Here is a 15,975-nt window from a genome sequence, read left to right on the forward strand (position 1 = left end):
TATAGGCCTTTAATTTATTTCTTATCAGTTGTGTTCTCGCATGTACAGTCTAATAAGATTCTTATTATTTAAACCTGCATTAATTTGGTTTTATTGCATAAGTGCGGTTTTATTGCATTTTTATCGAAATCTAGCCCAATGCTGGTGCTGCACCACCAGCTGTTTTCCCAAGAAAATTATTATTCAAATTCAGCAAATTAAAAAAATGCGCATTGCAATTTTATCTTTCACAGAATGTTTACTATAAATACGAATAAATTTACTACTAACATTAAACTCGATGTTACTCATATCACAAACAAAAGGAAATTATTACTCAATATTATTGTGTCATCTTAACTATAAATTACATTGTTATTTATTTATCAGTTACACTCTATACTACTCTATAGCGCCAATATAACAGTCACGTCATTAAATTATAGCAGTTGACAAATAATATATTGTTGCAAGACGCATTTTAATTGAACCCTTTAATGAAACATCAACGTCATTAAGCGTTTATTGCCGAACATCTAGCATATAACAGCATAAAATTATGGTCATTGCGTCACATTGTATCCCTTGTATCGCTGACTGTGCATGCCATTCATCATGAATATGTACATCTCATATTTGTTACATACAAACGATAATAATGTGCGGAATGCTTGCTACAAACTCACATTCGACATCAACGGTGATCCTTTTGCTGACCGTGGGCGGCACACCATTGGTCGCGATGCAGAGATAAGCACCCATTTCGCTGCGTGTGATCCTCGTCAAGTTTAATTGCTCGCCATCATACAGGTTCACTGCAACCAGAAGCGAGAATTGATTCAGCTTGGCCGAGGGCGCAAATACAGTTCACGGAAACAGGCAGGTATATACCTTCGCGTAAGCAACGTTTCATCCTCGTTATCTCGTAAGCGAAACGAGGAAAACGGTTATGCAAATAGTTCGGTTTGAAATTTAACAACCTACAGCTTTACGTGACGCACGGACAGCTCTTAACATTTAGAGCTAAAGCTTGACACGCAAAGATGAAATATCTCGCGACAGAGTCTCAACGTTTAAAACTTACGATGTAATTGCTAAAAGAATCAGAATTAAATTAAGTGCAAATAGAATAGAAGAGAGTTGCCAAATATATATTACTTAAGTAATCTTTTATATATTATATTTTCCATTTCGTACTGGTTTGTACGCAAATGAATATTGGAAATTAATGTTTCAGGTATTACATACTATTATTATAACATGTTCAACTCTTTATAATATATATTTACAGTAACAAATTGATTTGTTCAGTCTTTTTTGTAACATGCTGCAAAAAATATGATTAGGCAATCACACACACATATATAGTACATATTTAGTAATTTTCTTCTATTGATCCAGTACGAAATTGAAGTATTCTATAATGAAGCAGTAAAGTTACAAGAATTCAGAATACGTTTTCACTGCTACGTGATTTACGCCCTCGGATATATCCAGATATACATTAGTCTATTACGAAAGTTTTTAATGAGAGATTTGTATTTTACAAGTAAGATTGCAGTAAAATTACAATATAAGAAAGTCACGAAACGGGAGAAATGTAGAGATTAAGTTAATACTAAAAATCTCTTACATTTTCGTTAAAATTATTTCAGTTGCGTTAGGATTTTTCTTCCATTAAATTCTTTCTTGTTAGATCGAGTTCGTGCAAAATTGTTATATGACTGTCACAAATAGTTCACAAACGATTACACAAGTATTAAGATCACCCAACTCGCGTGATTAGGATTTTTGTCGTTAAGATGTATACAGTGAAGATGTATACATTAGCTTCGTGTCTACATTACATCAAACGACGATTTACGAGGAAACTTTCGCTGGCTCTTTATCACGGAGAAATAACTGGCAGGAGTTAATAGAGAACAGAGAGATAGGAAGAAGCAAAACGATTGACACTCCGTGACAAGAAATTGACGATATAAAGCTAAATTATTATCATTATAAAACAGAAAATGAACCATTTGCTTTTTGAGAAATATTAATAAAAGTAATTTAACTCAGTGTCAGTATTATTGTATTCGAATAATAATATCTAACAATACAAAAAATTTAATACGCGACACGTTTTTAGAAAAATAATAAAAGAAATTTTTTTAAAACGAAACAAGTGCACCAAGTATGAGCTTATGCAATGTGTAAATGAAAATTATATTATAATATTATAAATGATATATTTTATCCTCCCGTGATAAAAATGTTTTAAGTTGATGCTTACAATTGGTAAATCCAAAATCGATAATGATATTATGTCGACGCGAGTAAATTCTGAAATGATTTATAATAGTTCATACAAGTTTTATAGCCAGTAAAATACAGTAGTTCGTATAGATTGTGATCTTCCCAAGAGGATTACTTTTGATAATAAATTACTGACTGGTAACGCAATTGGTGAGAGAACGAAATGGACTGAGAAAGGAGTTCCTTTCCGACAGGAATCCGATAAAAAGAAGAAGAGCTTCTGCTTGTTTAGATGTGATATTTACTTCTTTGTATAATGTGATACTCTTCCTACAGGTAAATCTCAAATTCAATATGTATTCTTCTCTAAGATTAGCAATAAATAAATAAATAAACTTTATTTCTACGATCCGTCATACTTTGAGTCATATTATTATTGGCATGTTAAATTATACTGTCTTTTGTCTATAGATACATAGAAAGAATAGTTTTGCTAAAATATAAATATAAAAAATTTAGCTATACAGGATGTTTGGTAAATTTTAACAAAGCATGTAAGTAGATAGAGCGAACTAAACTGAATAAAAAAATCCACTACTATTTTGCAATGTTCAACGAGATAATAATTTTTAAAGATTGTCAAATAAGCGGATAAAATCGACGCGAATAAAAACAACTTTAAGGGGATAAAACAGAGTAAAATCCTTAAAAAAAGGCTTTTTTAAATTGATTTTCCTAAAAGTAGATAATATAAACCTTAGAAAAAATATGAATTGATATATCAATTGGATGCACATTTTTAAGAATTTTTATATGACTAAATATATTGTTTCATTGTAGACTTCCGTGTTCGAAAAACATAGTTTATCGCCAGCGTAAAAAACTCAAGTAATTATCTGAAATGAAAATTTTTTAAAAATTTCGAATCTGTATGAGTGGAGTTTTACTCCCTTAATAGTCGCAGTTAAGCGTAACGATTTTTTAAAATAATTCTTTTTTACAAAATGGCGGTTTAAAAAAAAATTTAATTTCGCTATATTTTGAGCCTCTTAAACATCTCACCTTTTAAAAACTAACAGTTAATAAAAAAATCGCTACACTTAACTGAAACTATTCATTATGAAGCTGCTGTTCAAAGCTGAAATCGATTGGTCGAAAATTCGAGTTATAGACGCTGCCAGTTGAAAAGTGTAGTTTTGAGAAAAACGCATTAAAGTTTCAGTGTTGATTATTTAATAGAAATCTATCTATTTATCTATTTATCCATAACTCCACTGCACTATGCGCCCATTTGTTAAAACACTCACATAACTCGAAAAATATTTCAAATTTCAAAAAACCCTCTAGAAGCATATTTTTAAGACATAAATGATTTAAAAAAAGTAAAAAAAATTTTTTGACTTTTCGCTCTCTTTAAGTCTCCTTATTCCTTCAGAATTCTTTATGAAATAATTTAAAGATGTTTTTTAGAAAACTTTTAAAGTTACTTTAAAGCGTCGATTTTTTACATATTTTGCTCATTGGCTAAAAAAAGTTACGAAAATTGCAAAATGGTAAAAGACTTTTCAATTCCCTTTAATCCGCTCTATTTATACACGAACGTTTTATTAAAACTTACCGAGCATCCTGTATATATGTAGATCTGAATAAAATTTTATTGACAATTATATTGTTCGACATTTAATACTATTTTTGCAATATAAATAATCGTTTTTTCGATGTATTTTTGTCTGCTAAATATATAAATCCGTTGGTTAAATATGACTGTCACATTACAAAGAAGCGACGTCAGAGATGAAAATGACGATTTTTATGAGGCGTGACAAGTTACAATTCTTTTTCTAAAAATTAAATTGACTGGAATACAATTGAAGAGTAGTTTATGCGAGACGTTCAAACTAGTTGCTAGAATGCAAAATTTATTGCAGCATTATCATGCTTAAGATTTTTGCATAATTATTTTGATGGTCGAACAAAATTATTTTTAGATCTGTGTGTATCTAGTTGAATTTTTAGATACTTGAACAAAATTGTTCTTTCCATATACACTTATAATATCAAGTCTCGGATGATGTTATCGCAAAAACGATCAATGTCAATCGTACAGACTTCATCTCGAGAACGTATCTTCACAATGACAATTAATGAACGCGAATCATAAGAATGGATTCAGACCATCCGAATCGACGGCAGCAATACACACACACCTTCCTCTCTCGAAGGGATGGCGTTCATAAATCTTTATCTCGGTTTACTTCGGCTTTGCTTGTCTCCTAGTCTCGCGATTAACCAACCCCCTACCATTAGAACGGGCGGCGATGTTTCTTTCGAGACACATGCCCTGCCAGCTCTATGGTACCTTGCCACGTGCTGCATTCATCGTAGGTCGGACGCGGCATGCAACGCCGCCGATTGGCAGGGGCAAGGCGATCGATCGGTGCGAATAATTGAGAGAACACGCGAAATTCGAGCCTGAAGAACGGTGGCGGCCGGCGCGACGTAGTCTCGTCTCATGGATACCAAGTGACGTGATAACACCCGTCCGATAAACCGCCGTTATTGTGCTGTGAGGCAAACGATCGCCGAGTAGCCGGATATCTGCGTGAAGCGAAAAGCGGAAAAAAATATTGACGGAGAATGTAAAAACGTATATTTCTTCGACGAGAACAAGCGCTCGATTTTCTCTCGCGACTATCACAGCGATCGACCGCGTGAATCGCGTGAATCCCTATCCTCGTCTCTCGTTTTTCGTTTAATCGCTTCAATTAATATGGCGTCTGACCGCTGCTGTCAAGGCGCGCGTTTGAATTAGACGTTTAATCGGATACGAAGAGATAACTGACTATACAGATAAAAATAATAATATTCATACGATTTAATTCGAGAAAAATTCATAAATTTAATTTTGTTTAATTCTCTCAACACTCAGAGCGTTTCATTCCAATTCAGCCGAGGAATTTCTCGCAGAATAACTTTTTTCGTATTCTGGATTTTAATCAATGCATTTAATCAATAGAGTTAATCAATGTATCGAAAATAATCTTGCTTTTTACACCAATGCGTTTTAATCATGTTAAATAATTGGATACATTCATTGTCGAAGATTACCTTCGTATTACCGCGAACTCGGAAAAAAACAATTATGCGAAAAAATTTCAGAGAATAATATATTGTACACATAAAAAAGATGTGTATACAAAACAGTACGTACACATACTTACTGATAAACTTACACAGTTGCAACGTTGAAAGTAGAAATCAGAAAAAGTAATAAATTTGAAATTTTTAGAAAAAGAATTATAAAGTCAAAAGAAGAAGAGAATAGTAGAAGGAAAGAGAGAGAGAGAGAGAGAGAGAGAGAGAGAGAAGGAGGGAAAAATCATTCCGAGATTTCGCAGTTCATCAAATGCAGAGTCTAAAATAAAACATCGATCGATTGATGCGCCTCAAGCAAGCCTCTTTTAGGTCTCTCGGATGCAATATGTCGGATAAAATATTTTGCAATGAGTTTTTGATCGTGGTGGCACACCAGTCCTTTCGATACAAGTTCATTTCGCCATCAACTCATCCGATATTAATGTATTCCGCCGTTCTTCGACGAGTCCGGGAATATTTAGATAGCGGGTAGCTCAAAGCCCGGATGCAAATCGATACATCGGATTGAGCAAACACTGATAGTTATTTTTAAGGATGATTCGCAATGAAACTTTCGCTCGGCCGTATAAAAGCTTGTCAGAGGCAGAGCGGTATCGCGGATGTGAGATATATAAATAAATACATATATAAGCTCTTACCGATATTAATTATTGGAGATACCTGAAAAATATTTTTTTGTAACACGCAACGTTCGATGAAAATTAAAATCTGTCGAAATTGCCGAGCTCTGTGAAATAATGTATGCCAATGTGTGTATGACAAAATTGTCGAAGGATTTAATAATATACATGATAAAAGTGGACGTGCGGACAGCGCGAAGAATGCTTTGAATATCCGAACGCACGATTGCTTTGATTGTGTATAAAATATAATGGACAATTCGTGCAATGAATAATGATGAAGTTAAAAGTATGACATTGTCGATAAATCATTCATCATTTGCATATATCTTGTTACGAAAATAATAGAAGAAGTAATCGGCAAGAATTGTTAAAGCAAGACAAGAAATATTCATTTCTGAGACCGCGTGATACGTGCTTTTTGTCCTGCACTTACCCACGCATATTTTAGAGTCTCTCGTAACACAACATCAGAATGTTGAGGACATAAATATTCATGAGATGTTCTAGCTAGATTAGTTCTATAATTATCATACTTTCTGTAGCCGATTTTGGCATGTATCGTGCTACTATTAAATAGAATTTAACTTATTTTCAAATATTCATACACGTTTTCATTCTATTTGTAATATTCGCAATTTTTGACGATCTCAATTCATGAACAAAAATTATGAAAAATTAATTACCCTAATCTTTGTATAATCCAAACATCGATATCGTATTCGCTATTAGGAATATAATTTTATTTTCAGTCGTGTTGAATGAAATTACACTTGCAAGTTGCGTTTATCTACATTTGCATTTTCCTCGGTAACCATTCCTCGGCTCGTAAGTCTTAACATTTCCATTCATTGCGGTTTATCTTCATTCAACGTCTTTTCACTCCATAGTTTGTCCCTTGAGGCTCAGCTTGGCTATCTACCGCGTCGACTACCGTTTCTCCCGATCGATAAATTGGCTAAATATATAAATAGAGGAGAAGCGGTCGCACGAGAAATGGCGCGTATGACACATATTAATAAAACATCGAAACTAATCTGCGAAATTTTACCGCCTTACCATCCCCCCACACTGATGCAAAGGGTATTAAATAATATTACCAACTATACCGGAGCTGTGGATACATATGCACATGCATGCATATGTACCTATCCTGCCGAAAACTTGGAGGGTAGTGCGAGCGCGTGCGAGCGGTACCGGTGCTCCGTCATGAATTTGTATGAAGCTTTAAAGGGGCTCAGATGCCCCGAAGCGCGGCTTTGCAGATGTTTGAACAGAAATTCCGGTCTTTTACGATCCTATACGCGGTACGGTGACGATGCGAGAACGGAACGACAGCGATCATGGACGAACATGAGAAAAGGCGAGGAGGACTAGTGTGTGGATAATGGAAGATGCAGAAGGGATATGAAAAATTCTCAAGTGGTCGGGCCAAACGAAGACGACGGCGAGTTGTGATGAAACTGTTTGTAATAAAATAGTTAGACGGGAAAATTGCGCGGAATTTATTACCGGATATATTATTATCGGAATTATAAAATCGGCCGTGCTCTTCAAAGCATATTTGCGTTTACATATAAAAATTAGAGATCATGACTTTGGATGGAAATATGTATTTACTGTTGAAGCGTACAATTTGTGCGTAAATGTTGGAATATATAGAAAGCAATAATCAAGAAAAACAAATTCATACTGATTATGAGAGTTTGATATTTGTGACTATTGCATGATAAAATAATTATGATTAGGATTTTTCCATTTATATGATTATTACTGTTATAATGTTAGCAATAATAACCTTATATTATTATTTTATTAATCTTATATGTATAGTTCTCTTAAACATAAAAAAATTATGTGTATCAATATTTATAATAATATTTCAATTATTAATTATATAAAATAACAAGATGAAAAAAATAGTAAATGAAATAAAATTTTTATTTGAGTAAATAAAATCACAATTATAGTAAATAAAAACTATATATATTTTAATATTCATTTATTATTTATGATATTAAAAAGTATGTTAAGAAAAAACTAAAAATTTTCAAGCATGTATATAACTATATTGATAGTACTATATTGATAGTACAATTAACATTTTTCATAGTTAAGAGGATCTTAAAGACGTTTAGTTATTGTCTAAGTAGAGCTTACACACAAACGATTTATATCTCATTGACACATCACTACATACAGAATGTAATAGGTATTTCAATATCTCACGCACACATATATATAAATTTTCGTATAACAATAACATTTTAATTAGACGTCTAAGTCCAATTTTAAGAATTCCACATTGTTTCTTCATGCAAACTAATCTGTGGATTACTATTTCATAAATATAGATTGCACAACTTTTATATGAAGTAAATGTTATCGCGATGTGACAGTTCGAGAGCGCTATATGGGACTAACAATAAGAAATAGTACTTAATGATCTCAATTTTGAAATTTCTTTACATTCTCGACATAAACTCCACTTCACAAACATGTAATGCGTATATTTTAATTTTGGAAAAGGATTTTCAAATCTGTAAAAGAAGAAGAAAGTAATTGTTATACAAAAATGGTATGGTTTAGTCAATACGGCTTTAGGATTCCCTTAAAATAACTATAAATTAGTTAAATTTTGATAATTGCAACTATTTTTTTTTCTCAATGTACCAACATTAGATATCAATATTAGATACATGGAAACAACGGTTTTGATATATCTAAAAATTTAGCTAGATACATATCTAAAAATATAATTTTTTAAGCTTCAAAATAATTGCATAGGATGCCCAAATATGATAATGCTACAAAAGTTTTGAAATTAATTAGTTTGAACTTTCTACATAAGGATTTCAATAGTCCAACAAAATTGTTTTTGTTGATCTGAAAAACTATAACAAATGTTTTTCACAATCTTATATAATTTTAAGTAACATAATCTTATTTCTCGGATTTTGATTTGCAAGATAAAAAAATTATTCAAATTATATTAATTTTAAGCACAGATACATTAATTTAAAATACATTGATATTTGCTCTGCAAATATCAATTAAGTAAAAAATCATTTTTTCTGTGTAAAAATGTTCAAATTAAATAAATTAAGTTTTACAATTGAACGTAGTTTTATTTATATATTCGGTTTCCAAAATACGTGTAAAACACAATTGCTAATTTGAAATCAATATAATCTCTACATTTACCAGTCGCCATTCAATTTTATTATAATTTGATACAAGTTCAAATCATGTGTTCAGTCCGCTCGTTTTTATCGTTTTTATCGTTTATATTGTTTACATCATTGTAGTAATTTTTATAATTTATAGACTAATTCTTTTATAAAAATAGAATAAAATGAAAGAAATAACCTGATCGTTCTTAATGAAGAATAGATCTTCTAATGCAAAAAACAAACAGACATTGTTTTTGAACAATAGTTGCAGACAAAGGCATTTAATTACGACCTGAAGCGAAAGTAATTGACGTTAACTAATAGTTTTTGTCGTTATATCTGATATTGTAAAATAAAATTGATTAACATTACAATTGAATTAACATTACAAAATGTCGCGAATACCTTTTGGATTTAAATTTCATGAGCTCGTAAGGTGCAATAATTTCGCATATAATTATACGAAATAATATGCGTAGACGTTCGTCAGCGGTTAGTAATGTATCGTGTTAACGGAAACCGTGGAAAATGTTTGCTTATCGCGAATGTTTGCAATCCATCACCGAAATGCAAACGGTAAAGAACGATGTGGTTTCACTCGACATTGCAAATTGACGCGTGCTAGCGCGCGATGTTTTACGACAGCATGCTTTCAGGATGATTTAAAATCCTTCCTTATCATCACTCTTCACTTTGAAAATGCCACGAGTAAAATACGCGAAGACAAAAAGCACAATGTTGATGGCCTATTTGTAATACGTAAACCGATAAAACTAAATTATCTCTATTTTTGGATAAATAAAATCAGTGACCATAAATATACATATTATACATATGTACATTACCATTCAAAAGTTTGGAAGTATTATTTTTTTAGAATATTAAAACGGTGATATCACACAGTAGGTACTTTCAAAGAAAAGAGAGACTTAACGAGAAACTTAACTGTTTGCGTTTTAACTATTTATTATACTATTAGTATAGTGAGTACAAAAGTATTCGTACAGAAAAATTTTTGTTTAATCTTATTTTTAGAAAATAAATATTAATTTATTAACAAAGAATGAAATAAATTGCACATTTCTCAAAATTATTTTATTTAAAAAGATACATAATACATGTATATTTTAATAATGAATTTAAATGAAAAAAATTTATTATTTGGACATACAAAGAATATGCATACAGTCGAGAAAGTTAAAATTTTTTACGATTATAAACACGCATTATTTTACGAAGTTCTATTAGAATTAAATATATCTAATGTTAATAAATTAGTAATTAATAATTAGTATTAATTTTTACAAGTGAGTAGTAAAAAAATTAGTGAGTAAATTTTACAAGTGAGTAGTAAATAGTCAAAAAATTTATATGTACAAAGAGAAATTAAATAATATACAACATTGCTACGTCGTGTAATAATCAGATAATAATTAATGTAATCTGTAAAAAATCACTTGATTCCGCTCGCATAAACTTATATGATATTTTATAAAACGTTTTTTGTGATTAGTTTTATCCAAAATCTAGCTGCCAAAGGCTGCTATAAATATAATAGTTATTATTTATTCTTTTTAGGCATGCATTATTTTAAATATGAAAAATTATTCGAAATCTGGCTAAAGAAGGCAACAAGGATTATAATCAATATATCAGGAATATAAATCAATATATTATGAATACATGTGTATAAATATATTGAATTGTTCATTAAAATATATAAATTTATTATAAAATTTAGTTGGATAATTCTTTTTTAAAAATACATATGATGTGAAAGTGCTTTAATTTTCAAAATATTAAAAAATGTCATGAGAAATATTTTTTGTTATTAGTATATATGATCATTTACGAATTTTGGTGAGAATTGAAGGTTTTGACCAAAATCTTGAGTTCTTAATCTATAGTGTGATTGTTCAATCGCTCAACATAAATAGGTTAGGTATTTCTATTTAGTATTCGGTAGCAGCAAACCGATATAACACATTTCGATTACAAGGATCGATCTGGCTACAAGACGATGTATCGGATAGATGCAACAGCCGGCCGTCTGCATCAGGATGTAACTGAGGAGTAGTCGGATAGTACGATTAGCAACAGACACGGTTATAAACCGTTCCAAGTGGCAACTGAGCGATTAATTTTCCGGCTTGCCGGCAATTGACTCTCTTCGCACGACCCAAACGCAGCTTGGGACAACGGGTTGAACGGGTTACACGTGCCACTAATTATTTTATAACTGGATCACGCAATTGCTCGTAATAGCAGTGACTTTGTTATTGAGGTACAGCTACGAATATGTACCGCTATTGTTAAAGCTAGTTCTGTAATGCTAAATGGTCGAACTACTGAACTAAAAACATTTATAAAAACAAGTTGCTGTCAATTATCAAAAATATCAAGGTTATATTATTTACGTAATAAATAATAATTATTATTTAATAGTGAACAATCTCTTAATTATTTTATTCAAGTCAGTCATTTTATTCAAATCAGATTTAATAATTCAATACTCGAAAACTATATATAAATAAACATTATAGACCCTATCAAAAAGACATATTTATTTTAATATTAAAATTCTGTAAAAAGTTTACTGCGAAAAAGATCTCTACTGGGATTCAAATTTGGATATTTCTTATTCTATCTTACAAATTCGATTACTGACAATGAGACATGTGGTGATGTTATCAGTATATGTTGTTATTAGTATACATTTACACAACATTTATTTCATTCATTTATTTTGTTTATTTATTTTATTAATTATGGAATAAGCAACACTTACAGAACACATACAACATGCCAAATCATTATTTCGCATATTTGCGAAAATAATTTCATGAGAAGTTTATAGTTTTTAAAGACAAAAATATAATAAGATAAATAAGCTACACAAGCAAAGTGTAAGCGTCCATATTTGTCCTTTTGTTTTCTGATTCGTGAAACTCGATGAATCAGAATTATAGGCAAATTGGTTTAAAACCACCCCACTACTAATATATATATATATATATATATATATTCTCTTCTCAGAGAGTACTATTTCCACATGCGATTCCATTCAATAATCAAGTCTGGGACACACGTTGAAAATTCCCGAAGAACACAATTTCATTGTAAAACTGATCAATGTATTAAAACTGGTCCACGTAGCGCTGACACTACCTCCTGGGGGCGGATATCGTTGTCCGGATGTCAACGTGTCCCAGATGGCGTAGACATTAACCCATGAGGAACGTGTGCGAGAACCAACCGTCGTGTTACGGTCAGGAAGCTGTTGCGGTTTCGGCCTTCAGATCAAAATGTCTCCCCGGGAGAGCACTAGCAGGATGCATCCAGCAGTCGATAACGTTTCACGATCACAATGTCTAATTGAGAATATTTCAGTCGAATCCAAAAATATTGTTTCGTTAAAGAATAGATGATAAAGATTCAACATAACGTTATTAACTTCCTAATCCTTTGGAAAGAAGAGTTTTACTAAAATATCTAAAAATTTAGTCTAGATATAACTCTGAAAGTAATGTCTTAGATCATTAAAATAACTATGTAGGGCGGCCAAGCTAATTGCTAGAATGTCAACACTTTCAGCAGTATTCCAAATAACATTCAATTGTCACGATAACGGTCGAAATGACATTATCTTGATTGAGATTTGATGAAATTTTTCAATGACTTTTATATTTAATGTTTTTTGAATTACTCATACTTGAGCTTCTATATAATTATTCTGATAAATCAATATAATTATTTTCAAATTTATATCTAAATTTTTTAATTTTGATCAAGTATTTAAATTCTTAAATACTTCAATAAAATCAGTTTCTTTCGTACAACATTATTATTGTTGTCGAAATGTTTTTGTTGGTATCAATTTTTTGAAGGTAGGTATATTTAAATATTACATAACAATATTATAACAATAAAAAAATTTTACAATATCACATATTTGATCAATGTTTCACAGCCAATTCTGCTGTTTAATTTATATTAATTTAATTATTATCAATTCAATTTAATTATTATTGTAACTTTTAATATCCTAAACTATTCATTTATAGTTGCATAAATGTTTTTTTTTCAATTGAATATTTATGGCGTGATGTCCAATTACAAAATTTTAATTAAAATATATGCCTAATGCCTCTTTTTATTACTCATTGTGCATACAGTTATTTAATTTCACAGATATTAATTAGCTATGTTTCCAGAGTTTAATAATTTTTGTTACTATTTCCATCAACTTGTCAAAAGTCTATTGATATATTTTTGGCATTTGTGTGGTGGATTCATAAACAAAATTTTTTTATTGAGAATTTTTCCCTCCGGTTTGAGGTGAAAATATTTGTGGTTACAGAACATCGAACATTAACACGAGCAAGAGTTTCCAACGTTTCCCTTCTCGCTCTTCAATCTTGATATCAAAATACAACTGTCAGCGAACATTCATCGATATGCTTGAAGCAGGTAAACATCCTCGAACAGAATCGTCCATCTGGCACATTTGGGGTTCGACGATCTCGATTGTCGGAATTTGGAGCTCAGCCGAAGCCGCACTGGTTCTGCTTATCAGCTCAATAGTTCCAGTGCACACCGTGAATAACACAGGAAAGCTATGCTTCCGAGTAGGAGCCGTCGGGTACGTAGGAACTGCTAGACCGCTATTTCGCAAAATTAATTGAATTACGTCGACGGAGCATGCAAAGCCGGGGGACGCTGGCTCTTCTTTATGCACCGAGTTCCTTGTAAACAAGAAGTACATCGAATTACATTCCGCGCGACAAAAAGGTACGATCCTGAGGGGCAGCGTGTTTCCTCGACTTATGTGAATAACGCAAGCGCACACACGCGAGAGATCATATTCGCTTCGATATTCGTCAATAGAGGGCAAGTTTTATACACGCGATCTCGAAGAACGATCTGTAGGCTACTGGAATGTGCATGCAAAAGTTAGGATTAATCGTGGCCAAAGGAGTGCGATTACCCTGCAAGAATTCTCGGTCATTTACAAAGTACGTTGCATCAGAAATGGCTTAATCCACGAACTGTGAGCGGGCTGATTCTGTTTGCTTAGGTTTCGCGGTAACGGTGGCGGAGGTTGAATGATCGCGTGCACAGCCTCAAAAGAAAGTGAATGAAGAAGCGCAATCTTGCTAACAGGACACTTTAGCCAAGTCTACTTTCCATTTTCGCGTTCGCGGTTTTCTTTTCACTCAGGCAATTTCAGCTAATTGAAACGTCTCAACTCGTATCCCGACTTTCAGCCACAAGTTGAAAAGGAATTCGAAAGACGTGTAATACAAAAATTATACGTCAAAGTGATATTTCTTTTTGAATTAATTTTTTTTTCATCATTTTAAAGCTATCTTGATATTGATATTTATACAGATTCGTCTCTCAATTTCATTAGATTTTTTTAAAGAACCCCACACCATTTTTCATTTACAACTAAATATGTTGTTGCTAATCGTAAACACAAAAGAAGAGCAACTAGAAGAATCGAGAGTTGCACTGAGAGAAAAATAGTATTAATTAAATTTGGCAACATTGATAATATTATAGTATCTGTAATTAATTTTATAATGTAATAGCTAATCGTAAACATAGCTATTATTCAACACTGTAGAACTATAGTTATAGCAACAATATTTGTAAATTGTTAATTGTAAACTAGTAATTGATAGTAAAATAATACTTCAACTACATTAAATAGTTACTTATGTATCTCATAAAAATAAGACACAACAATCAAATTTTTCTAGTTTAGACAAACATTTATTTAAAATAAAGCACACTATATAGTAACTAACAAATCATATTATATAATAACTAATTAATTATTATTGAGGTAACTTTAAAATAATTTTAAAACAACTTTAAAAAATACATTGAAAATCACTAAGTCACTCAGTCACGAACAGTATGCAGCATTGCCAGAATAACAGTGAAATTCAATTTCTTCTAACAAGAAAATTTTCACCATTCAGCAAACTATAAAAGGCGCATGGGGTTTGAACTCCAAAAACAAAAGTAAATAAGAGATACATCAGTTTTTAGTTCTGGGAATCATTGAGAACATCCGAATGGATTTCGATCGGAATTATTCAATTATTCCTTAGATTTCTGTTGTGTTTTTTGGGGAAAACGGAATAATTCCGATCGGAATCCATTTCGACTTTGTTCCATGATAGGTATCCTGTATCAAAATTCAACCTTAAAATTCTTGGAAGTTATTTATATATATAAAATTCTGTAACTATGTATTATAAAATTTTAATAAGAAAATAAGAATTACATGAATTAATAAAATATAGAATATTAATCATTTGAAGTGTAGGCAATAATAACTAGCAATAAATAATTAACTATAATAATAATACTAATAACTAATAACTTAGTTCGTGTATCCTATTAATATTATTCTTATTAAATTTTATAATACATACAGTTGAGATTATTTGTTTCCAAATTTCTAGATATTTGTTAATATAACTTTTTTCTTTCAGTACGCGAATAAAAACAGAGCAATTAAAGAAAGAATTGCATTTTAAACATCTTGAACATTGAAATTTGTAATTTAGCTTGCCCAGCGATGAGATGTCTTCCCTTATATGTTTATATTTAGTATAAAATTTTATATTCTATAAAAAAAATTGTTCATTTGTTTTACATTTTCTAAATTTCTCTGCGATCTTCAATTAAGAAATTTTACAAAATTTATAATTATTTTGATGCCAACCGGGAAAAAATATTTTATATAATTATATAGAATTATATATAATTGTATATAAATGGACATATTTTAT

At 31.1% G+C, this 15,975-nt stretch overlaps 1 protein-coding gene across 1 annotated transcript in view; it reads right to left on the minus strand.

Moving 5' to 3' along the window:
• Window positions 1-15,975, minus strand: part of LOC108691864 (immunoglobulin superfamily member 10-like) — a 173,714-nt gene that overhangs the window by 84,441 nt on the left and 73,298 nt on the right. Inside the window, exon 7 of the mRNA XM_018199799.1 lies at window positions 666-794. Within this exon, the coding sequence (XP_018055288.1) occupies window positions 666-794 (129 nt within the window). The remainder of the gene's footprint in view (window positions 1-665; window positions 795-15,975) is intronic.

This window comes from Atta colombica, unplaced genomic scaffold, assembly GCF_001594045.1.
Source record: "Atta colombica isolate Treedump-2 unplaced genomic scaffold, Acol1.0 scaffold54, whole genome shotgun sequence".
Lineage (NCBI taxonomy): Eukaryota > Metazoa > Arthropoda > Insecta > Hymenoptera > Formicidae > Atta > Atta colombica.